At 45.2% G+C, this 25,071-nt stretch overlaps 1 protein-coding gene across 1 annotated transcript in view; it reads right to left on the reverse strand.

Annotated features, from left to right (window-relative positions):
• Positions 1–8,090: 8,090 nt before the first annotated feature.
• Pigl (phosphatidylinositol glycan anchor biosynthesis class L) overlaps positions 8,091–25,071 on the reverse strand; it is a 57,147-nt gene continuing 40,166 nt past the window's right edge. The window contains exons 3-7 of the mRNA XM_028776634.1: positions 18,361–18,451; positions 13,961–14,028; positions 12,417–12,448; positions 9,680–9,813; positions 8,091–9,111 (exon numbers count right to left, since the gene is read on the reverse strand). Of these exons, the coding sequence (XP_028632467.1) occupies positions 9,013–9,111; positions 9,680–9,813; positions 12,417–12,448; positions 13,961–14,028; positions 18,361–18,451 (424 nt within the window). The 3' untranslated portion in view covers positions 8,091–9,012. The remainder of the gene's footprint in view (positions 9,112–9,679; positions 9,814–12,416; positions 12,449–13,960; positions 14,029–18,360; positions 18,452–25,071) is intronic.

The raw sequence follows: 25,071 nt of genomic DNA on the forward strand, positions 1-25,071 counted from the left end.
TGGTGGCAGTGGTGGTGGTGGTGGCGGTGGTGGTGGTAGTGGTGGTGGTGGTGGCAGTGGTGGTGGTGGCGGTGGTGGCAGTGGTGGTGGTGGTGGCAGTGGCAGTGGTGGTGGTAGTGGTGGTGGTGGTGGCGGTGGCGTTGGCGGTGGCGGTGGCGATGGCGGTGGCGGCGGAGGCGGAGGCAGCAGCGGAGGTGGCGGTGGTGGTGGTGGCAGTGGTGGTGGTTTTCTGAGACGGTCTTATATACATGCTAGACTGGTTTTGAACTTGCAATCCTCCTATCCCAGGCTGTCAGTACTGGGATTATAGGGTTTTGGCACTACACCTCATCTGATGCTCTTTGATTATGGTCACACACTGTGAACAGAGAAGCTTTGTGTTGGGGGCACTTATTAAGGATTTCTCAGTGATCAATGAGTAATTGGTGTTTGTAAATAAGTAAATAAGTCTGTCAATTAAGTGGGTGTTAATGTTTCTTTTTAAAAGATCTTAAAACCGCCGGGCGGTGGTGGTGCATGACTTTAATCCCAGCATTTAGGAGGCAGAGGCAGGCGAATTTCTGAGTTCGAGGCCAGCCTGGTCTACAGAGTGAGTTCCAGGACAGCCAGGGCTATACAGAGAAACCCTGTCTCGAAAAAAACCAAAACCAAAACAAAAGATCTTAAAACCTTGTTTAATTTTGTGTGTGTGTGTGTGTGTGTGTGTGTGTGTGTGTGTGTGTGTGTCTGGGTGTGGGTGTAGGTTTGTGTATATGAATGCAGGTGGCCAGAGGTTTGAGTCCCTTTGGAGCAGTTGATTGTGAGCAGTCTGGTCTGGTGCTTGAAGCCACACTCAGGTCCTCTGCAGGACCAGTGGTCACTTAGCCTGGGAGCCATCACTTTAGCCCACTGCTGGTGTTTCCAAGTGCTGTGTTGGAACTTGGCTGATTTGTCAGGTTCTGGATGAGATTAGAGCTTCCAGCTATGATGCTATTTTTGTTTGCTTTGTTTTATTTTATTTTTGCTTTTTGAGACAGGGTCTCTGTCTTGAACTCACAAGCTCTGTCTGCCTCTTCCCCTCCTCTTCCGCAGTGCTGGAATTAAAGGCATGTGCTATCATGCCCTGCCTTACTATTGTGGGTTTTTTGTTTGTTTGCTTGCTTTTTTTTTTTTTTTAAGATTTTATTTATTTTATATATGACTAGTACACTGTAGCTGTCTTCAGACATACCAGAAGAGGGCATCAGATCCCATTACAGATGGTTGTGAGCCACCATGTGATTGCTGGGAATTGAACTCAGGACCTTTGGAAGAGCAGTCAGTGCTCTTAACCACTGAGCCATCTCTCCAGCCCTGTTGTTTTGTTTTATGAAGGTATTTATTTCTAGGTTTTGTTTCATGATCTGGATTCTGTGATGTGTGTACACGTTTTCTCATGGCATGAACCTGTTACAAAAACATACATGTTTAGCTTAATGCTTTTATTTTTCCTGGAACAAGCTAAGGGTTCATCCTTTCCTTTTTAGCCATTGTCACTTATGGCTATACTATATTCTGGTGGAGAAATTCACCACTTAGTATTTTTTGGCAGTAACTAATGCGTGCTTTTTTTTTTCTGTCACTCCCATTAAACTGATTACAGTTTTTGCATGTTAGGTTTTATTTTTCTCCTCTGTCTTTTGCCTTGGAGGCTATTTATTTATAGCCAAGCTCTCCTCAATTCCAGGGTAGCCTCCCAGTCTGAACAAGGCAGAGCACAACCTTGAACTTCTCCTGATTGCCCTGCCTTTCCCTCCTGAGTGTTGAGATTACAGGCCTGAAGCAGCATAGCCTGTGTACACAGTGCTGACATCAGACCCAGGGCTCCATTTATCCTAGGCAACCACTCCTGAGCTACATCCCCAGCTGTTTGCAGGCTTCATGTTTCCCCTGGATGCAATGCTTTCCCACTCCTAACAGTCTCACTGAACCCTGTTATTTGTCCCTCAGTGTGGTGACACTTTACCCCTCTCTCAGCATGCCTCTGCTCCAGAGGAGACCTTCAGAATGCTTCTATCTTTCTCCTGTCATGAGAACTGCAGAGCATTAGTGAACCCACTGGAAAGGCTGTCTGGTTATTGGATTTAAGCTTGGGCTCTGCAGATCGGAACTGCAACCCCAGGAGAGAGTGCCACATCATTCTGGCCTCAGCTGTTACTCACGAGGACCTGGAAAGCTTAATGAGACGAATGTGAGTGTGTTTATGTTTGGTTTGGTTTTTATAGAGAAGGTCTTGACACATAGCTCAGGGTGGCTTTAAATTTGAAATCCTTCTGCTTCAACTAGACCAGGTTGGCCTATTTATCGTCATCGTCGTCGTCATCATCATGATCTATAGTAGTTTTCAAGTACTGAAAAACCCTGATTTTTCAAGACAGGGTTTCTCTGTGTAGCCCTGGCTTTCCTGGAACTTACTCTGTAGACCAGCTTGGCCTTGAACTCACAGAGATCTGCCTGCCTCTGCCTCCCAAGTACTAGGATTAAAGGCATGTGCCACCACTGCCTGGCTTATTTTTTTTAACAAACAAAAGCTGCTTGTGATTGGATGAGTTCTGATGGATTGACTGGTTCTGTTCCAATTATGGACATGGACTTTTATTGTCCCTTCCCCCCAGTGGTCTCGTCTCCTTCTGGGGCTTTTCTCACTGATATCAAGACACCTCTTCCAGCATGACTTCTATTTCTTGGTTTTTCCCGCTCTCTCTTCTCAGATAGATCTTGCACTTGTGTTGTTTTTGAAACAAAATCCCAAACATTCAGTTTACCAAATGAAGACTCAGGAGCTAGATGCTGTGGTGAAAGTCTGCTAGCTCAGAGAGGCAGAGAAAGCACCCAGCTGACCTTCCTACTCCACCACAGTCCCAGAAGGAAAAAGCTCCTTCTCCTTCTCTTAAATACCCTTCAACGCAAAGACCCTCCTTTCTCTTTTCTGGGTTTTCTTATATTCAATCTCTATCAGCTGGTTGCTTGCTCTGCCACTTGACCTACGTTGGTAACTTTACTTAGCTCTTGTTTATAGAAAGCTCTTGGGTTAAAGGTGTGTGCTAGGGCTGAGCCACACCACAACAAGAAACATGTTTTTCTGTTCACAATCTCAGGGTTCATAATGCGATTAAATGTCCTGCAATATACTTGCTATTATAGATGAATCCATCCATCCATCCATCCATCCATCCTTATTTATTTATTTATTTATTTATTTATTTATTTATTGTTGATGTAAGAAAGAACCAAACTGAAGCCATTTTTAAACCTTTTGAATAGGAGTTAAATAAAGTTTAAGTTTCCAAGACCTCCCTGGATAACTGACATGCTCCTTGGCAAGTTGAGACTTGAATGCTAGGCAAGTTTCCTGCCCACAGCTGAAAAACCCAACCAATGGGAACAAGGTAAGTATACCACAAAGCCATCTTCCTAAGGAAGTCCTAAATTGCTGGGCAGTGGTGGTGCACGCCTTTAATCCTAGTACTTGGGAGGCAGAGGCAGGCAGATTTCTGAGTTCGAGGCCAGCCTCATCTACAGAGTTCCAGGACAGCCCAGGCTATACAGAGAAACCCTGTCTCAAAAAAAAAAAAAAAAAAAGGAAGCCCTAAATCCTGATTGTGGTGGAAAACTGTAATGTTCTGGCTCCTGGTAGGGTGGAGGGTGTTGCAGTTCAGCTCCTGAGTCTGCTCTATGGCCCTGATCCATTAGTAGTGGCCTGAGTACAATAAAATTTTGTAAGCATTTGCTTAAATGCTTACTAAGATGAACGTTCAAGGGCAGTCAGCTCCAGAGTCTGTTGTTCCTGACCTGTCTGCCTCTGCTGCCTAATTCAGATAAGGACTCTTGTGCCTTCTTGCATTGTTTTGGATTTTCAGACCCTAACACTGAGACAGGATCTCACTATGTAGCTTTAGCTGGCTTGAAACTCTTATGTAGACCTGGCTGGCCTTGAACTCATAGATACCCTCCTGCCTCAGCCTTCCAAGCGCTAGAATTTTAGGTATGCATGGCCATACCCTATGCTTTTGCAGATTTCTAACCTGGACACTACTGAGAGCAACGTTCTGTGTAAACCGGCTTTGAAGCTTTCATTACTGTAAAATCTCTTCGCTCCTGTAGTGACATTTGCTCCCAGACTGGAATCCACTCTTTTCTGCCTCCTCCATTTGTTTGTATCTGGTAGCTCTTGCGTGTTGCTTCTTTCATGAGGAAGTGTTCTTGAGTAGTGACTAAAGGGTAAAATGGCTGGGATAGTTTTTGTTTTGTTTTGTGTGGGGGATCTATCTCTCCTCCTCACCTGATTGTTTTCCTGAAGGAACCCCTGGAATTTTGACATCAGCTCCCGGACTCAGGGGCTGGGGCCTAGATTGATTAGTGCATAGTCTGTCAAACTGGCTGTTTGTGTCCCTGGGAAGGACCTTCATTCCCTTGGGGAGACAAGGTCTCTCTATGTAGTCCTAACTGTCCTGGAACTCAGTTACATGAACTTAGATCATCCTACCTCTGCTTCCCCAGTGCTCAGAAATTAAAATCTCTGCCTACCATGCCTGCCTCCAGGGAGAGGCTGTATCCACCTGGAGAAAGACCTGTGTTAAACATTTGTAGAAAGGCACTTTCCTCTTGTCATAAGCTTATCCCAGGCTACACTTTACTTGAGGGTGCCAACATTTGCCAACATCTGTGGCTGCCCCGGGGGGCCTTAAGAGCCACCTTCCCTCCAGTTCCTGTCTTTTACTCTCTGAGCACCAAGAAGACATTAGTTCCTAAGCTTTTCAGAAGCCAGAGTGAGCATGTTTAAGGTCATGTTGCCCATGCATGTCTTCTGCTGTGATGTCCAGAGTCCTGCCTCTGAGTTGTAGGTGTTGACCTGTGTGTGAGGGAACATGGGGTCATGGAGGGTGTGAGCAGGAAAATCTCCCTGAAGACACAGCGAAGGAAAACTCACACTAACCAAAATTAACCAGGAACCCAATGTATAACGACTGAGTATCTCTGGCTCAACCTTTGTGTTGTGTGACTTCACTTCAACCTTGTTCTGAACACAAAGATGTGCACTGTGTGTGCACTAGGTATGCCCCTCATCCCATAGAACCCCACACGTACTGCTGGAACGCCTCAGCTCAGGTCCTAGACTTCGAGTCTTTCTTTCTTTTTTCTTTTTAACTTTACATACAAAGTTTTCTGTTCTTGTAGAAACATAATGTGTAGTTTTGGAAAAGCAATACTTAATCTTTCAACTCTGATCCTTCAGCATGAACATAGCAAGTGGAATGTTATTGTTAGAATGTTTGATTTTGCTGGGCGGTGGTGGCGCACGCCTTTAATCCCAGCACTTGGAAGGCAGAGGCAGGTGGATTTCTGAGTTCGAGAGTTCGAGAGTTCGAGGCTAGCCTGGTCTACAGAGTGAGTTCCAGGACAGCCAGGGCTACACTGAGAAACCCTGTCTCGAGGAAAAAAAAAAAAAAAAATGTTTGATTTTAGGTTTTTTTTTTTTTTTTTAGATTTTTATTTACTATGTATAAGTGTTTTGTCTGCATTTATGTATAAGCACCATATATGTGGCTGATACCCATAGAGGGTAGGAGAGGAGAGCGGATCCCCTGGAATGGCAACTACAGGCCAGGCCACGAAGTAGGTGCTGAGAACAGACAGAACCCAGTCCTCTGCCAGAGCAGGGGGCGCTAATTGCTGAGCCATCTCTCCAAGCCCTTTAATGTTTGATTCTAATAATTTCTTTTTGAAGAGCTAGTGAGGGTGAGTAGCTATGAGCCTACAGATGAATGTGGCTGGATTAGCACTGAGCTTAAGTCTGACAGTGAATCTGTAACCGTGAGATGGCTCAGCAGATAAAGGTGCATGCCTGTCCCTGGAACAACACATGCTTGAAGAACAAAACTCCTGAAGGTTGTACACACACACACACACACACACACACACACACACACACAAATACATGTAAACAAATTTAAATTGCTGTTTGGTTTGATGATTTCCTAAGAAATCATTAAATGATTTTTGCCTGGAATTATGGCAGGATCTCCATCAATTTTTGAAATGTCCCTAAACACACTTCTGTCATTTTATACTATATATCTATGGGAATAGGTACTGTAACTAATGATTATAAAATCAAAATATCAGTCATCTCTGAAAAAATGTTGATGGTGCTGTGCCTTGGAGCAACAGATACTCAGCCAGAATTTAATTCTTTATGTAAAATAATCATGTCCATCTTAGCATGCAGATTCAGTATTCGGTAAGTGGTAAAATTCAATGTATACCAAGGAATTATTTTAAAAGATTTCTTTATGATTTACTACTATTAGTAAATGCTGGATTTCTATACTTATTTATATACCTGTATATCTGAGGATGTGTAAAACTTTCTTAGGTCAAGTGGGGTCATGAATGGAGACTCTGTCAGCAGCCCTGCCCCACAGAAGGAGCTCACGAGAGAAATACCATCATCAGGCAAATCAGCAAGTTAACATACCAATAAAACATTCCCTTCTAGATGCTTACATGGTATTTATTTTTGAAGAAAGTCTTCTTTAGCCTGGTTTTAAACTTACTATGTAGTTGAAGATGACTTTGGATTTCTGATCCTCCTGCTCCAGTGCCCAAGTGTTGACACACACATCTATACTGTGCTGGAGACCAAACCTAGGCAAATATTCTCCCAACTGAGCTACCATCCCCAACCTCTTACTTTGTGAATATATAGTAAACTAAATACAAACAGGCACAAAATAATTCTCAAATCATTGGAATTCTTTTATGCATCTTTTTAATGTCTAAGATTAAAAACATTTTTCATAGGTTGTACTGTGTGTATATTATAAAAAAACTCAAAGGATATTGCCAACAAAATAACAGTTCTCACTTCAAAGAGAACATGAGGTAGTTTATCCTGGGGTGAAGCATGTGCCAGTGTCCAAGGTCATACATTCAGGTTACCCCAGTTCCATGTTCCAATGTGGAAACAGTTCCATGAGGTTTTGTAGCAGCAGGACCACTTAAGTCATACATGGTCACTTCTCACACACAGTCATACATGGGCACTTCTCACACACACACAGCCATACATGGTCACTTCTCACACACAATCATACATGGGCACTACACACACACACACACACACACACAGTCATACATGGGCACACCTCACACACAGAGTTGGAATATCAGGTAGGAGGATCACAGGAAAGCAAGGAGTCTCAGCTGTAGGCCTCAGATGCTGTCTGAAAGAATCCTTAGCCTTTTGTTGGTGAGAACTAAGGAGCTGCTTCTATATTCCCAAGTGTTTACCCAAGAGTCACAAAGATGTTAAGTCAGATATAGAAGTGGGGAGCACACAGATGTTAAGGTGTCTAAGGACATCCCAGTATAACTTGGTTCTGACATGCAGCCTTTCAACCTCTGTATCGTTGATAATCAGTGAACCAGACTTGCAGAGGACTCAGTGCAGGAACACAGTACAAAACGAATCTTCAGAGACAGGCTCTACAGGCATGAGGAGGCCTCTGCTTGTTTACCTAAGTGGGTATAGAAATAGTTTTTCCCCAAACAAATTATGTTAAGTAAATTATTTGTCCATTATCATGTAGATTTTTACATGTGGATATGTTGCTTTATGTAAGCATCATTTTATCGCTATCTGTCCTATTCAAATACTCGTGTTTATTTGAGGTTAATTTTTACTTTTTTAAGAGTCTCACTATATATCTCTGGCTGTCTTGGAACTCACAATGTAGACCAGGCTGGCTGGCCACAAACTTACAGATATCCACCTGTCTCTGCCTTCTGAATGCTGGGATTAAAGACATATACCACTACACCCAGCTTCCATACTTTATTTTGTACTATTTCACTACCAGAACAATGTTTATCTTTTCTTTCCATTTTCTTTTTTCTAAAATTTATTGTTATTATTGTTGTTATTATTAGTATTATTTTGAGATAGGGTCTTTCTCTGTGAGTCCTGGTTGTTCTGGAGCTCACTATTTAGATCAGGCTGGCCTCAAACTCACAGAGATCCATCTGTGTCTGCCTCCAAGTGCCAGGATTAAAGGTGTGGGCCCAGCTCCTACTTTGAAAAGGCAGAGAACCAAGATGTTTATTGGCTCTTTAAAGGGAGGACCCACAGGATCATCTTCACACACATCAGAGCCACCATGGTGATAAGGTACAGCTTCCCTAGACTGTAAAGTTCTTGTAAGGGGGACACAAAACTCCAAGGAATTACGGTTGAAGCACGTGAAGATTGTGTGTGTGTTGAGGTTTGTGTGTGGGGTGGTCTGTGATGAGTCTGTACTAGGGTTTGGCTGGGTCCCCTGGAATTCATGTCTCTTCAAAGCCCCAGTGTTCAGGGTGAGGCCTTTTGGAGGTGAGTGGGCACTGTTGTAGGCGTGGTTGTTCTAAAGGAGCACTCTGGCTCACGGGCTCTGTCTCCCAGTGACTGACTGCCTTTGCCTGTGAGATGCAGAGGGAGGCCTCTCACCTTGAGCTGTCAGGTAGAGGCTGCTTTGCTCTTGCATGTCACAGGCTTCAGAACCCTGATCCAAGTAAACCATAAACCGCAGCTCAGCAGATGCCCTGTGTGTGGTGTTTCAGCTGCAGAAACAGAAGACTGACCAAACCAGCCTGGTCTGGAAGCAATGTAAAAAATCACACCTGCGAACTAGTTCTATGGCTCATTTACGCTCATTTATGGTAAAGGCAACCTACGTCGGCTTTGCTAGATGTCTGGTGCAACTCTGTTATCACACAAACTATGTAAATTAGCGGGGTAGCTATTATTGTGTTAGTGTAGGTGTGGTTTTGCGAGTTTTCCCCAGCAGAGGAAGGTGGATTGGAAGTGATCCTTTGTCCTCGCGGTCCCTGATTGACAGAGGCTGCTTTGCTGGGGTTTCCCCGGGTCAAGCAGGTAAGTCAGTCCAAAGCCTGGCCAGGGGACTTCTTGCTCTGCTTCTCTCTTTTGATCTGAGGCTCTGACAATTCTTCGAGGCTTCAGAGGAACTGCAGTGAGTTGATTCTCATGTATCTGGAGAAGAGGATGTAGAGGTGGCGGAACCAGAGGAGTTGACTGTGGTGGCAGGACATGGCTTTCTGGAAGAATAAGAGAAGACATGATGGCACTCACTCTGGGACTATTATTTGCAGACCTTCCCTCTTACCTTCCCCACTTCCAGCTTTATTTTTTCTTAGATTTATATGTATGTCAGTGCTTGAGAGTGTGTATATGCATGCGCCCCTTGTGTGCAGTACCCACAGAGGCCAAAAGGGGGCGACAGATCCCCTGGACCTGGAGTTACAGATGGTTGTGGTTGCAGGAACCAGATCCTCTACTGGAGCATCGAGTGTTCTTAACCACCACCACTGAGCCAACTCTCCAGCTGTTTGTTTTCATTTTACTGATGATTGTATGTATTTCTAAGTTTTTTAAAATGAGCATGTACTCAAATAATTATTTACTTATAAATTTTATAATCTGAAAAAAAAAAAAAAAAGCCCAAGTCATTGAAAAGGTATTCCAGTCAGGTGTAGCTGGATTAATCTAGCACATGGGGCAGTGTTGGTCCTTGTGTAGAGTGCTTTTGCAGGTAGCACAGCTTTGAAGAGCCAAGGGACGTGAGGTTGGGGTCACAGTGCGGTGTCCAGGAAATACATATCTTACCTTGGCCTGTGCCACCTCTTTGCTGGTGAGCACAAAGAGAACATCCTGGGGCGACAGTAGAGTCCAGGGCAGGTCCAGGAGGAAGACATACTTCCGAAGCACGTTCACAGACTGGAGCGTGAGAACAGAGCATCCTGTGCAAGGAGGGATGGCAGATGGGTCACTGTGCTGCTCTTAGCCAGGTGCTCCCTGAGCATCCTCCCTCTCCTGGTGGCTCAAAGCAGGCGGGGCAGTTGCTGTTTTGCCAGGTGCCTTGTGGCACCAGAGTTGTTCTCTGACCAGAATTCTCCCACATGGGAGGACTGCCAGGTGGCAGAAGTGCTCCACAGCTGTGAGTGTCCTTGCAAGAGGAAGAGGCTACTGGAGGCTACTGGAGGAAAGATGACAGACAGGAATTTCTGAGTTGGGAGACCAAAGACTCATTCCAGCTGTGCTCTGACATCAGGGGCTATTCCAGCACTTGGAAGGCAGAGACAGGTGGACTGCCATCAATGTGAGGCCAGCCTAGGCTTCAGAGAGAGACCCCATTGCCGGGTCTGCCACAGCCTTGGTAGGGGTGGAATGACATGGTTCCCACTTCCGGATCAGAACCCACAGGGCAAAGGCCTCCACATCAACGGCTGCTGAGGGCAGAAGGATTTTGTATAATAATGTACATATTTTTGCATTTCTCTGTTCCTCCTAGTTGAATATCCTCCTGTTAATGTTAATGACTCCAGAGATATTCAGAGACAGCAGTAGTCTGGGAAGCATAGGTGTGGCTAATGTCTCAGCAAAATAGTAAATGCTGGGACCTTCAGGACAGCCCTTAAGGCTGTGAAAAGAACTCTGAAACCATGAGTTCAAAATACATAATTTCTCAACTGTGCAACATATAAGGATGCAACATGAATCGTGCAAGGAGCTTCACAGACCTAAAGGAACCCAGGCAGCTGTGCTGTGAGCCGACTAGTCAGATACTTAGGAAGGAGATAAAGAGATCTAGGAAGTGGTGATCCTACCCAGTTAAGTTTTGCTGTTGTTGTTGTTTATGCTTCTGGAGTTCAAGGTCAGCCTGGGACAAGGAATTTAGGTCCTCTCCCAGGTGTGGTAGAAATGGTAATTTTTGGGTGGAGTCCCACCCTACTAGTTTGTTGTCTTGCTTAACAGAGGCAGGCAGATCTCTGAATTCTTTTGTAACCTTAAAAAAAGAAATGTGCTGAGTGACAGGGGAAGATCAAACTGCTGGGGTCATGGGATGCTGATTCATAGGATAATCAAAAGGAAGTCTGGAGTCAAGGACTGGATTGGTATGTAAAATAAAAGACTGGGCTTAAGATCTGCAGGAGATAACTATCCAGAGACATTTTTAGAATAGCAAGAGAACTGCTTGGAGAACCAGCACAAACAACTCAGTGAGAACTGGCTAAAGATCTCCAGAGAAGGACAAACAGAGAGAAAGCAGACTGGAAAGCTGTCTCGAGCAGAATATAGGCTGCCAGCTTGGACCCATGATTTGACTTAGCTTTGTTTGTTTCACCTGCTCCCAGAGACACCTTCTCTCAGAACCAATGACCAGTGTCCAGGTGGAGGCTGGTCCTTGGCACCCCATCTCTGAAAACATTTAGCAACGGAAGTCCCTTAACTGCTCTGGAATTTAGCTTCCTAGTTGATAAAGTGGTGTTGACAGTGTAGGCCTGTCCATCTCACATGGTGGACGGAGAGTCAAGGGTGGCCAGTGATGCTTCTAAGGCCTCAGTCTGTGAAGATAGCACTCATCTCCTATGTTTCACTTTCTGATCCCATGTCACCCTGTGATGCAGGCCAGTCCAAAACTTACTCAGAGAAGTTTCCTGTGAGGAAACTAGATAGGGCACTTGTCAATAGATACAGTCTGAACCTGCCATGGACACCTTACACAGTCTAGGGCTACTCTGTGTAGATGTCCTTCAGTCCCCAGCAGTACTGTTCTAGGACTGCCACAAATACTTCAATTACAGATGCCCAAGTTGACATAAAATGACTCAGGTTTTACATAGAACCTACCTGCATCCTCTTGTATACATTACTTCATCTCCAGGTTACTTACAATCTCTAATATGAGTAAAAGTGCTGTGGAAATAGTTGCTGTATTGCATTGTCTAGGACTAATGAGGAGAAAAGACTTTGCATGTTCAGTACAGGCGCCATTTTTTCTCCTTCTATATTTTTGTGTATGCATGTGCTTGCCTGAGTTTATGTGCACCACATTCATGCATCAGATGTCTGACTGCCCTGGAACTGGTATTAAAGATTGTTGTGATCGCCGGGCGGTGGTGGTGCACCCCTTTAATCCCAGCACTTGGGAGGCAGAGGCAGGCGGATTTCTGAGTTCGAGGCCAGCCTGGTCTACAGAGTGAGTTCCAGGACAGCCAGGGCTATACGGAGAAACCCTGTCTCGAAAAAAAAAAAAAAACAAAAAAACAAAAAAACAAAAAAACAAAAAAAGTTGATGTGGTCTGCCTGATATGGGTACTGAGAACTGAGCCCAGGTCCTCTGCAAGAACAGTGCTTTTAACTGGGGAGCCAGGTCTCTAGCGTCTCCTTGAATAATTTTACTCCCATGGTGTTAAGTCCATAGATATAGATACATAGAAATGGATAGACATGGAGGGCTCACAATGTCTGCAAATGTCCTTGGTAACTTTCTTAGAGCAGTAGTGACTGTTGTCTATTTGCAAAAAACAGAAACCCTAAAAACAAAATAAGCCTTCTTTACCTTTAGGCAGCTTCCCTCCTGAGTGCAGGGCCCTGGAGGATGGAGAGGACAAGCATTAGAGAGAACATGAGACACCTATTCCTCTGTATAAACAGGAGGGACCTTCCGAGCAAGGCCTGCATGGCCCATGCCCCAACCAAGCCCAGACTCCCAGCGGTTTCTATTGCATAAGTCAACATCTAAATCTATAGGATTTCATACCTTTGGCTATGGCTGAGGGGGCCAGGGTGGGCACTTCATTCCCACACAGCTTAATCCAGAAGTTGGTCTATGGATTATGGAATAAACTGGCCTCAAGTTTTGCCCATTAGAGATGAGAATAACTACCCTCAATTTTTTTTTCTCTAAAAATCGATTAATGTCCTAGTTAGCTTTTTGCTGCCACGATAAAGACCATGAACAAAAGCAACTTTGGGAGGAGAGGGTTTATTTCAACTTAAAACTCCCAGATCACAGTCCATCACTGAGGAAAGTCAGGGCAAGAACTGAAACAGGAACCTGAAGGAGGAACTGAAGCAGAGGCCATGGAGGGGTGCTGCTTCCTGGCTTGCTCCTCATGGCTTGCTCAGCTTGCTTCCTTATACACCAAGGTCCACCTGTCCACCCACAGTTGGCTGGATCCTTCCACATCAATCATCAAATAAGAAAATGCACCCGACACTTGCCTACAGGTCAATTTGATGGAGGCTTTTTCTTGATTGACGTTCCCTCTTCCCAGATGGCTCCAGCTTGTGTCAAACTGACCAAAAGCCACCAGCACAAGCAGAGTTGAAACTAGCCAAGACCCACTCACGGATCCTATCCACTTTCTGATGAAGTGCTCCTGGATTTTGAAGTAAACTTTGTCTGATTCTTTTGTTTTTTTGTTTTTCTTTTTTGTGAATACCTGAGTACAAATTAATAAAGTTCTATGTGGACCTGGAATGAAGTGGACTCCCTGTTCCTACCCAATGATTTGCTTTCCAGCAGCCCAGTCCTTAGAATAACCATTTGGCTAAAAGTCCGTTCACTTTTCTGTGTATCTTTACCAGAAAACTGCATCTTCTACTTTAACCTATGGTGTGTCTTTCTTGACTGTGAATGAACCTAATGCAACTGACAATACATAGCTCTATCGGTGGCCTCTATTGGGCCACAAAGCAAGTGATTTTTACAAGAGAGGAGAGGAGTATGGCCTCCCATCATTCCACAGTCAAAGAATCAGGATGAACTGTCTGGGAAAAAAATTATGAGAGCAATAATATCTGGTATCTTTCAAGGTTACATACAATTGAAGACAGGGCTGGGGAGTTGTCAGGTCAGGTTTGCCTGCATGGGAGCCTCACGGAGGCACCTCACTGAAGGGTGGACATACGTGAAAATAAAACACCCATACATGTTATAAGAAAAAAAGGATGTGGTGAGGCAGACGAGCAATAGAGCAACAAGGACTGTACATGACACAGGAGTAGGTTTTCTGGGGTACAGACAACAGGCAGGAAGTGCTTAGTAACTGTGACTCTTGAGCAAATGGAGAAACCCTTCCATCACCCAGAGAAGCATACCTCACAGCTTTGTACAGAGCAATATGGTTGCTGTGACCACTGACTCCTTCTGCATCAAAAGTCACCACCTGTAGGGACAGACCCAGGAGGAATGGCTCATTCAGAGGTGTTGAATGGCTTCCCCACTGCCTCAGCTTCAAAGTAGCCTTCACCATTCCTTTGGGGAAAGAAAGAGCAGAACCCTGAAACTTTTCAAATTTTGTTTTTGTCAGTTATGGTTTTTTTTTTTTTTTTTGTTTTTTGTTTTTAGTTTTTCGAGACAGGGTTTCTCTTTATAGCTTGGGCTGTCCTGGAACTTACTCTGTAGACTCTGGCCTCAAACTCAGAAATCTGCCTGCCTCTGCTTCCCAAGTGCTGGGATTAAAGGCGTGTACCACCACTGCCTGGCTAGTTTTTTGGTTTTTTAATTCGGGTTTTCTCTCAGTATACCTGGCTACTCTGGACCAGGCTGGCCTCTGGGATCAAAGGCGTGCACCACCACTGCCCAGCACTTTTAGATTCTGAGCAGCTGAAGCAGCTTCTGAGCGGTTAGATCTGTGTGTGGCAGCTGTGACTCTTTTTTTTTTTTTTTGGTTTTTCGAGACAGGGTTTCTCTGTATAGCCCTGGCTGTCCTGGAACTCATTCTGTAGAGCTGGCCTCGAACTCTGCCTCCCAAGTGCTTCTGCCTCCTAAGTGCTGGGATTAAAGGCGTGTGCCACCACCACCCGGCTGGCAGCTGTGACTTTTAAGGTTCATTCTTGTCCTGGCAGTACAACAGAGTTGTTGCACGTGCAAGAATGCACGCTTGGGGACCAGAGAACTGCAGGTGCTGCTCCCCAGGAGCTACCCATCTTGTTTTTGAGATAGGGTCTTGCTGATCAGGCTAGTCTGGCAAATCCCAGGGATCTGCCTGACTGTTTCCCCAGTACTGGGACCATAAACACACAGTGCCATGCCTGGCTTTTGGTTTGTTTGTTTCCTACATGAGCTGTAGAGATCAAAGTCAAGCTTTCGTGGCTCCAAGGCTCAGGATATCTCTGCTGTAGGTGAGTGTGCACCCACATACATCACAAACACACAAATACATAAGCATGAAACAACAAAAAAAAACCCATGAATGAAAGAAACAAGAAAACAAGGATTCAGGAAAGGGACTAGAGACAGTTGGTTAGAGGCTGATGGAAAGAGAAGGGCTGTTCCCAAGGACAGAAAGTGTCCCAGCCACACAGATGAAGGGGTTAGAACTGGAATTGGGAAAGAGTCACTCATGCTCTATTTCTTTTCTGATTATATTTTTTTTTCTTTGAGGTGGCTCATGCACCTGGCCTTGCCTTGAACTCTCTGTGTAGCTGAGACTGGCCTTACACTCCTGGTCTCCATGCGTCTACCTCCCAGGCGATAAGATTATAGACCAGTACCAATGCGCCAGGCTTGGTCTTTCTATTTACAGGGAAAGGCCCTGACTTCTGTGAGAGCCGGGTCTCCGTCTTCAGGAACGCCATAAGGCATTAGTGCCTACCAGGGCATTCCTTAGATAGTGTCATGATGGTGAAGAGAAGGGCTTCACAGCTGGGATAAATGTTCCACTTTGTCAAAACTAAGAAGCACTTTTTCCTTCTTCCTTGGTTTTTGCATTGCTGGGATTCAAACCCAGGGGACTTGTGCATATTAGGTAAGTACTTACCTGGGCTAGAACCTCAGCCCTGAAACTCCAAAGCTTCCTGGCATAAGCGTCCTACCATTCATTGGTCTCAAACCATCAAAGTTATTGGGCTCCTATCCCATGTGAATGAAGGCTATGGAGTAAGGCTGCTTGTAGGCTTAATATGTCTGTTATCTATGTCCTATTTCCCTGGAACCCGAGTTGTTACTTCATGTAGAAAAGGGATTTTACAAATGTGATTAAAGATTTCAAGATGGAGAAGCTATTCTGGATGGAGTGGTGGGCTCAATGTAATCATGACGGTCCTTAAAAATGGAGGCACAGAGGGTCAGGGGAGAAGGCCATGTGACAAGCAGAAGTTGGTACAATTTCTTTGCAGATGGAGGAGGAAGAAGATATGGGACACGTTGCTTGTGCCTGTAATCCCCCACTCTGCTGAGAGTCCTTTCTAACCTGGAGCTGCTATACAAGAAACTCAGCTTTTCAATGAAGACAGACCCTGTTCTTCCATGTTCAGGATTGTAAGGGCCAGATCAAGAAAGACCATGACTCCCAAGTCTGAAATGATGAATTTCCCCTACAAATGGACTGAGCAGTATGGCCAACAGCTCTAACACTCTCTGACGAGGACCAGGACTGCAGTTAGTCCTGGGAAAGCCACTGCCGTAAGAAAGCAGGGTGCTGAGGCAAAAAGATAGCTCAGTGGCTAAGAACGCTTACTGCTCCTCCAGGAGACCCAGGTTCTAATCTTAGCACCCATATGCAGCTCACAACCACCTGTAACTCTAGTTCCAGGGGACCCAACACCCTTTTCTGGCCTCCATGGGCTTCTGCATACAGATAGTACACATAAACTCACCTAGGCTCAAGCATACACATAACATCAACAACAAAGAGTCTTTAAAAATGGAAGGTCTAGCAGTGACAGCAGTGCACGCCTTTAATCCCAGCACTCAGGAGGCAGGCAGGTGGATCTCTGTGAGTTCAAAGCCACCCTGGTCTACAGAGTGAGTTCTAGGACATCCAGGGCCACACAGAGAAACTCTGTCTCAATGTCTCCCCCCCCCCCCCCCCGCAAAGGTCTAATGTATCAGTTTACTCAATGAATGGGTCATAGATAGACTAGCCCGATCAACCAGCATGCTCTATCTTTTAATAAAAGTCTACTCAAATGAATAGACTTTGAATAATGAAATTTTAACTGTTAACCTATGAGGGATTCCTATTTTGAGTATTTTGAGTTTCAGAAAGTAAACCCTGGCAGCTCTAAATTGGGCTGTTATGGTCAGGTGTGGTCATGCACACCTTTAATTCTAGTACTGGGGAGGCAGAGGCAGGAAGATTTCTGTGTGTTTCAGGCCAGGCTGGTCTACAGAGAGAGTTCCAGGACAGCCAGGGCCATAGATCCTGTCAATAATAAATGGATAGGACAGGACAGGACAGGACAGGACAGGACAGGGCAGGGCAGGGCAGGGCAGGGCAGGGCAGGCAGGGCAGGGCAGGGCAGGGCAGGGCAGAACAGGAGAGGACAGGGCAAGAGAGGACAGGAGAGGACAGGACTGGACAGGGTGGGAGGGAAGTGGAGGAGTGGGGCATTGGAGATGGGACAGGACAGAATTGACTGTGGCTGAACCCTAACCTGCTAGTCCTAAGAGAGCAAGATGGCTTTGTTCACCTTTGCAAGCAAACATGAATCTCCATTACTGTTCTAATGGTGACTGAAATTGTCCTTATTAAGTGAGTATGAATTTATCCTCATTTTTAAAAAAAGAAATGGAGGCTAGCTGGGCATGGTGGTGCATGGTTTTAATCCCAGCACTCCATGTTGATCTCTTTGAGTTTCAAGGCTAACCTGGTCTACACAGTGAGACTGTGTCACAAACAAACAAATAAAAAGGAGGCTTAAATATCACAGCTTCAGAACTGGGAATGTAGCTCACTGACAGACCTGGGACTTATGCCTAACGCTCTGGGTGAGATCTGCGGAACCCCTACTTACCTATATGTCTGTGGAAGCCGCCAACCCTTGATCTTTATTTTTATTTCATCTGCATTCATGTTTTGCCTGCATGTATGTCTGCATGAAGGTGTCATATCCCCGAAACTTGAGTTAAAGCAGTTATGAGTTGCCTTGTGGGTGCTGGGAACTGAACCCAGGTTTACTGGAAGAGTGCTCTTAACCATTGAGCCATCTCTCCAGCCCCAGCATTTACAACTTTCATCTTCAAGGTGAGACTGCACCCCTAACTGGGAAGCCAATTGGGACTAGTTCTGTCAGGGAGAGTTTTGTGCAGGTTCCTGGGGTACTGAATTTTCAGGAGAAAGGTTTCAGGAGGCAGGACACAGTTTGAGCAATGCTCTTCTTGCCAGGCAGTGGTGGCGCACGCCTTTAATCTCAGTACTTGGGAGGCAGAGGCAGGCAGATTTCTGAGTTTGAGGCCAGCCTGGTCTACAGAGTGAGTTCCAGGACAGCCAGGGCTATACAGAGAAACTCTGTCTCGAAAACAAACAAACAAACAAACAAAACAAAACAAAACAAAACAAAACAAAACAAAATCTTCTCAAGCCTGAGGGTTGAGAACTTATTCACTCCGTCACACATAAGATGGAAGGGAATTGAAGGGCATGGCTGCCCTTCAGTGGGCTTGGCACAGAGCCTTTTAGAGTGTGTGGAACAGAGCTGGGAGTAGGAGGCAGCCATGAGGCTGTGACAGGATGGAGACCCCGGGCTTTCCACTGGGAGTGGCACTCCCTTACCAGGTTGGTGCCATTGGCATGTATGTGCTGGAGGAGGGTGCTGGACACATGCTCCGTGTCCCACTGCACTTCTGGATCATCTGGAAACTCCCTGCAAGAGAGAAGCACACAAGAACCCTTCTCAAGGTGGAATAACTTTTTTTTTTTGGTATTTTTTTCCTTTTTCTTTGTTTTTCAAGACAGGGTTTTTCTGTATAGCCCTGGGTATCCTAGAACTTGCTCTGTAGACTAGGCTGGCCTCAAACTCACAGAGAGATCCACCTTCCTCTGCCTCCTGAGTGCTGGGAGTAAAGGCATGTCCCATTGCTGCCACCACCACAACTATCACCATCATCTCCACCACCTGGGCTGGAATAATCTTTTGAGACCCAGCGGCTGTGTGTTCAGCTTTGTGAGGAATTCTGTCAGCGCTGGGGAGCTCTCTCCTCTTCACGTGCTCAGATGTCAGGTAAAGAAGTAAGGTTTACATACAGGAGACTACAAGAAACCCATGCCCATCACATACGACACACACAGCATTCCTTGCTCCTTACCAGGAAGGTTGCCAACACACCTTTCTATGGTGAGGGTCAATAACTGACCTTAGAATTCTGGACCAAGGAGAGTTACATGGTTTTCAACAGGAAAATGACACAGGAGTCTCATCACTAAATTGATCCATTGGCCACCTCTACCCAGCTCCCCCGGCTTTCTATGGAGAGCCCAGCTCTGTTAGCACACTTGGATGTCCCTGCATGTGAGCATGACAGAGAGCCTTCAAGTAGAGGCTGGGCTTAGAGAGATGCCTAAGGTAGAGTCAGGCATGCAGATGTTTTCAGATGCAGAGGTCCCACTGTGCTTCCTGTGGAAGCAGGACATGTCAGCCCACCTTCAGTATGTGGCAATACATGGGAGCACTGTCAACCAGGAGAGTTCAACCAAGCTTTGGTGTTCAGAGTTTTAGTAGTGACCGACTGGTTGTCTATGGTTGATCTCAGCCTACATGTGACTGATACCATATTGCCCAAAGTGCACCCAAGCCAAGACTGCCAGCTACAACACAGCTCATTTCCCAGAAGACAAGGGCAAAGACAAATCCTTTACTGTAGACTATTCTTATGTTTAAGAACCTTCACTGTCCCTTTCCATAAACTATGGCCTGTATTATATCTATCTAAAGTAAAATATATAATAATAATGCTATTTCTTTTGTACTTGGTATAATTCATACTGAGGAGAATGTATTGAAACGAACGGTAAGAACCCGTGCCTCCCATGTGCAAGGCACTTTCACTAATGCACATCAGATGGTTGTGATATACCTTTCATCTGGCTAAGCCAAAGGAAGTTATACTGGCCTCTTGGTGAGAACTTAAAAAGATGGCACTTTTAAAACAGATCTTAGCTGGGCGGTGGTGGCACACACCTTTAATCCCAGCACTTGGGAGGCAGAGGCAGGTGGATTTCTGAGTTCGAGGCCAGCCTGGTCTACAGAGTGAGTTCCAGGACAGCCAGGGCTATACAGAGAAACCCTGTCTCGAAAAACAAAACAAAACAACAACAAAAAAAAAGAAAGAAAGAAAGAAACAAAAGACCCCCCCCCCAAATCAAGCAAACACACACACACTCCTTTCAAACCAAATGAGTTATCCTTTGCTGATAGTGCACTTCTAATTAGGACAAAGCCTAGGTCTAGGCATAACCTTTGCCCAGTTTCTGCCTTCTCTTTAGAGTAAGAGTTCTGCTTTGGTAACAGTGCTGGCAGAACAGGTGTGTTGGAGGCAGTCTTTGGACTCTAAAGAAACAGTTGATGAATGACCTGTGCCCAGTTTTCTTTGTACAGTCTTTCTTCCTGATAGCTGGAGTTTACACATGCTGACTAGAATTATACTAGCAATTTTGGTCCAGAGAATAATCAGGTATGAAAGACAGATGCAGCAGAGTGACACAGGGGGACATGGACACTGAGGGCTCTGGAGAGTCAGCCACATACAGTCTCAGGTGGCACGGTGGCTTCTACCATAGTGGTGCTTCTGATATCTGCAGCGTGAAAGCAATTGCTAACTTAGAGTTGATTGTGATGTTGTGTGTGTCTGTGTGATTGTGTTAGGGATACACACATATGAAGGAGCATGTACCTATGCATATGCATGGTAGCCAGAGAGGACGCTGGGAGTCCTTAGAGTCAGGGTTTCTCGATAATCCGAGAGTTAGGCTCGCAGCCAGTAAACCCGACTTTACACACTGCATGTTGGGGTTACAGGCATGTGCAGCCATGCTTGCACTTTTTTTAAATATGGATACTCTGGTTTTGAAATTCAGGAAGCATTCTTACCCAGTGAGCCATTTCCTAAGCTTTGGATTTATTTTTTAAAAAGTTTCACATGATCAATTATTTAGGTTGTTTCCTGTGTTTATTATTGTACTAAGATTATAACAAGCACCCTACACATATAACCCTTTGTATGTGGCTCTCTCTATTTCCTTGTGATAAAATCAGTGAAATTCAATTTCTGTGTCAAAGTGAGGAGTATGCATGCAGACTAATTCTTTCAAGAACCCTGTTAGGAAGAGTAGATGAAAACTGTTGACAAAGGTGGGGGAGAGTAACGGGGAATGGGGGTGGGGTGGGGGTGCAGAGCTGTGCATTTTACAGGCTGAAAGGAAACCTAGTAAGCATAACACACATCATCCCTGCTCTAAGTATCTATGGGGTGTATGTGTGTACATGTTTCTGAGGACTGAACCTAATGCCTGTTAGGCAAGTGTGCTACTTCTGGGAATCGAACCCAGGTCCTCTGGAAGAGTGGCAGTGCTCTTAACCGCTGATCCACCGGTCCAGCCCCAGCAGATGGGTATCCTAAAGCAGTTCCCTTGTAATTTATTACCTTCCAAGTCCAGATTTCTGGAAGCCTCCACAGAAGGGCAACAAAGTTATGGAGCTTCTAGCTCCTAAAATCTTCCATGACTAAATGCAAGGTGATGCCTTGTACCTTAACATTCTCATTCAGAGACCCTCCTGCCCAGATCAATCCTGGGTTGTTTCCTGAAAGAGCCCGCAAAGGGAACTGAACAGAAAAGGCTGAACTTCCAACGGTGTGCCCAAAGGAAGCTGAGGACAAGTTAAACGTTCTTGTTCTAACAAATTAGGTTTCATTTATTTATTTTGTGTGAATAGATATGTGCATGCATTCGTCCATGCATGAGTACCTGCCATGGTGTGCTTGTGGGGGTCAGCAGACCAACTGTGGCAGTTGGCTCCCTCTTTCCACCAAGTGGGTCCTGGGGATCAAACTCAAATCATCAAGCTTAGCAGGAGGCACCTTTACCTACTGAGCCAACTTGTCCACCCTCAAAACCAAAAGTTTTTGTTTTTATTTTGAGACAGGGTCTCACTATGTAACTCTGGCTGGCCTCGAACTTACTATAGAGATCAGGATGGCCTTGAACTCACTGAGATCCACCTGCCTCTGTTTCCTTTGCTGGGATTAAAGGTGTAGGTCACCACCCCTGAATAAAATACTTTTTTAATTAAAAATGTTTTTATTATGCTGCATGTATAAGTATTTGGCATCATGGCTGTCTGCACACTTGTGTGCCTGGTCTATGAGGAAGCCATGGAGAGCAGGAAATCCTCTGGAACTGAGAATTACAGATGGTTGTACCTCTGTCAGGTCAAGGCTGTACAGGTATGGGTGTGACCATGCAAAGCCAGGCAAAGAGTGGCAACATGCCTCACAATCCAAATAATCTTTAGAACACTATTGGGGGGTGTGGCTGAAGAGGTGGCTTATCCATTAAGAGAACTGACTGCTCTTTCAGAGGACCTGGGTTCAATTTCCGATACCTCCATGGCAGCTCACAACTGTCTGTAGCTCTAGTCCCAGCTGATCTGATATCCTCACACAGACATACATGCAGACAAAACTCCAATACACATAAAATAAAATAAAATAAAATAAAATAAAATAAAAATGTATCTTTTTTTAAAAGTCTGTTAAGGGGCCGGGCGGTGGTGGCGCACGCCTTTAATCCCAGCACTTGGGAGGCAGAGGCAGGTGGATTTCTGAGTTCGAGGCCAGCCTGGTCTACAGAGTGAGTTCCAGGACAGCCAGGGCTACACAGAGAAACCCTGTCTCAAAAAACCAAAAAAAAAAAAAAAAGTCTGTTAAGGGGACTGGAGAGATGGCTCAAAAGTCAATAATGTGTTTTCTGCTCTTTTGGAGGATATGCGTTTAGTTCCTAGCACCCATGTTAGATAGCCCACAATCACTTGTAACTCCAGATGCAGGGGATCTGATGCTGTCTTCTGGCCTCCACAGGCACCAGGACACCTGTATTCTCATATACCTTTACAGAGCAGATATACATATGTACATTTCAAAAAATCTTTTGAGTAAAGAGCTGTTATCCTGCTGGGCGGTGGTGGCACACGCCTTTAATCCCAGCACTTGGGAGGCAGAGGCAGGTGGATTTCTGAGTTCCAGGCCAGCCTGGTCTACAGAGTGAGTTCCAGGACAGCCAGGACTACACAGAGAAACCCTGTCTCGAAAAACCAAAAAAAAAAAAAAAAGCTGTTATCCTGACATGACATGTACATTGACTTCCTTTCCTGTCTTTCTTTCTTTCGAGGCAGGGTCTTACTAAGTAGCCTTTGCTGGCCTTGAACTCTATGTAGATAGGCAGCAGAGGCAGGTTGATTCCTACAGTTCTGAGTGCTGAGATTAAAAACTTGGGCCCCCACACCCAGCTTGACATTGCTTTCTTAAACTCTCAGCAGTTGTGATTATGAGCATAAAGCCTGCATAAGATTGAGATCATCAGGAATTTAGAGGCCCTACCCACCCCTGAGGATCCACAGAGGGCCAATGATCTATAGAGGGTTGGGAGAGGGAGAGACATTTTCTCCAGTGGTGTAAGCACTGGCGGGTGCCTGTGTTCCTATAAATAACCTGTCACCCATGCTCCTGAAAGCAACCCTAAGTAAACTCATTGGGTCAAACACAAACAAAAGGAGAAGACAAAAAGAAAGAAATGGACGAGGAGGACCAGCTGGGAAGGGAGAGAGAGAAAAGCAGTGGGAGGGGCGGTGTCACAAGGGAGCTGGGGGCTGATGACGATATGGATACATATTTGAGAATGTCAAAATGAAACCTATTACTATATAAATTAATATATGCCAGTAAAAACTTAAAAACCTTAAAGATGGTTGGAAGCTGAATCAGACTCAGAAGACTGAGGCAGGAGTTCAAGTTTGAGGCCAGCCTGGGTTTAAACAGAGAAAAAAAATATCATTTAAGGAAAACAGGCAAATTGCAAGGAATGAATGCAAACTATCAAAATAGAATGCATTTTTCGGATTCTCAGAAAGAACGCAAGAAATGCAAAATTAAAGCAAGATGCCTGTGGAGAAGGGCAAAGGCAGAGTTCAAATGGCTACCATGAGTCTGATCCTAGACTTCTTGAAAGTTATGTTAAGGAAGTGGAGAAGCTTAAAGGCCAGTCAAGCAAGTAGAGATACTTAACCTACAGTAAGTACCTCAGTTACCAAAGGGCTGGCAGTTCTGAAGCTTCACCACCAGGGGACGATTTCTCTAACCTCTTGAATAGTGAATTGCAAAGGTAACACAGATTTATGGGCTTGTTCAGAATGGGTGAGGATACACCCAAGACATGGGATGTTAATGTGTACACCAGAAGAGCCCCCAGCCCCTAAACCTTTGTTTGTTATATAAAGAATAACTCATGTGAAAGAGGAGTAGAAATATGAAAAGAAATTGAATTTTCAAAAGAAGACAATCAACGGGCAGTGATGGCGCATGCCTTTAATCCCAGCACTTGGGAGGCAGAGGCAGGTGGATTTCTGAGTTCAAGGCCAGCCTGGTCTACAGAGTGAGTTCCAGGACAGCCAGGGCTACACGGAGAAACCTTGTCTCGAAAAAACCTAAAGAGAGAGAGAGAGAGAGAGAGAGAGAGAGAGAGAGAGAGAGAGAATCAAGTGGGAGAGCCTCCGAGTGAAAAGCTTCCAATAGATTGAGATGACCAAGTCTCAGCTTCCCAGAAAGCAGAGCCTAGACTGAAGCCACCTTACTGTAATCTGGAGACAAGGACTGTGCAGGGCACAGTGAGCCATAGAGGTAGGGTAGCAGGGAGGGAGGGTGGTTTTATTGATTTGACACAATTACAGACATGGCTTATTAAATCCCATGGGTGTCTAAAAAAGCTGTAAGTATCTTTACACAGAGGACAGATTTCCTATGTAGCCTGTTTGCTCTCCAGACTTCAGGGTGAGCTCGCTTGTGCATTCCAGGACTGAGATGGCACAGAAGCCCTGAGCTAGAAAGTAGATGGTAGAGTGAGCCTGAGTCCTGGGTTTGTCAGACAGCAGTGGGTATCTGGAGATAAGAGTGCCAGGGACCCCAGAACATCAGTGCAAGACTCTGAGAACAAATTCAGTGTGCATTTAACTAACATGGACCAAGTACACGGTTATGTACCATACCCAGGGCTATATCCAAACATGGATATAGGTCACTGCTTATGCTTCATGCTGAGTGAGGTTGAGGTTTGGGAATTTTGCAGGATGAAGGAATTTCCCAGGGAAAAGGAGAGCCAAGAGGCAGGAATTCCAAGCCAGGGGGGCAGTATGACGAGCTGTCGGCATGAGCAGCTAGCTGGCAGTGTTTGCTGAGCACACGGGCAGCTGGTGGAGCTGAGGGCATCACAGGCCTC

Source organism: Grammomys surdaster, unplaced genomic scaffold (genome assembly GCF_004785775.1).
Source record: "Grammomys surdaster isolate TR1022 unplaced genomic scaffold, NIH_TR_1.0 270, whole genome shotgun sequence".
NCBI classification, from domain to species: domain Eukaryota; kingdom Metazoa; phylum Chordata; class Mammalia; order Rodentia; family Muridae; genus Grammomys; species Grammomys surdaster.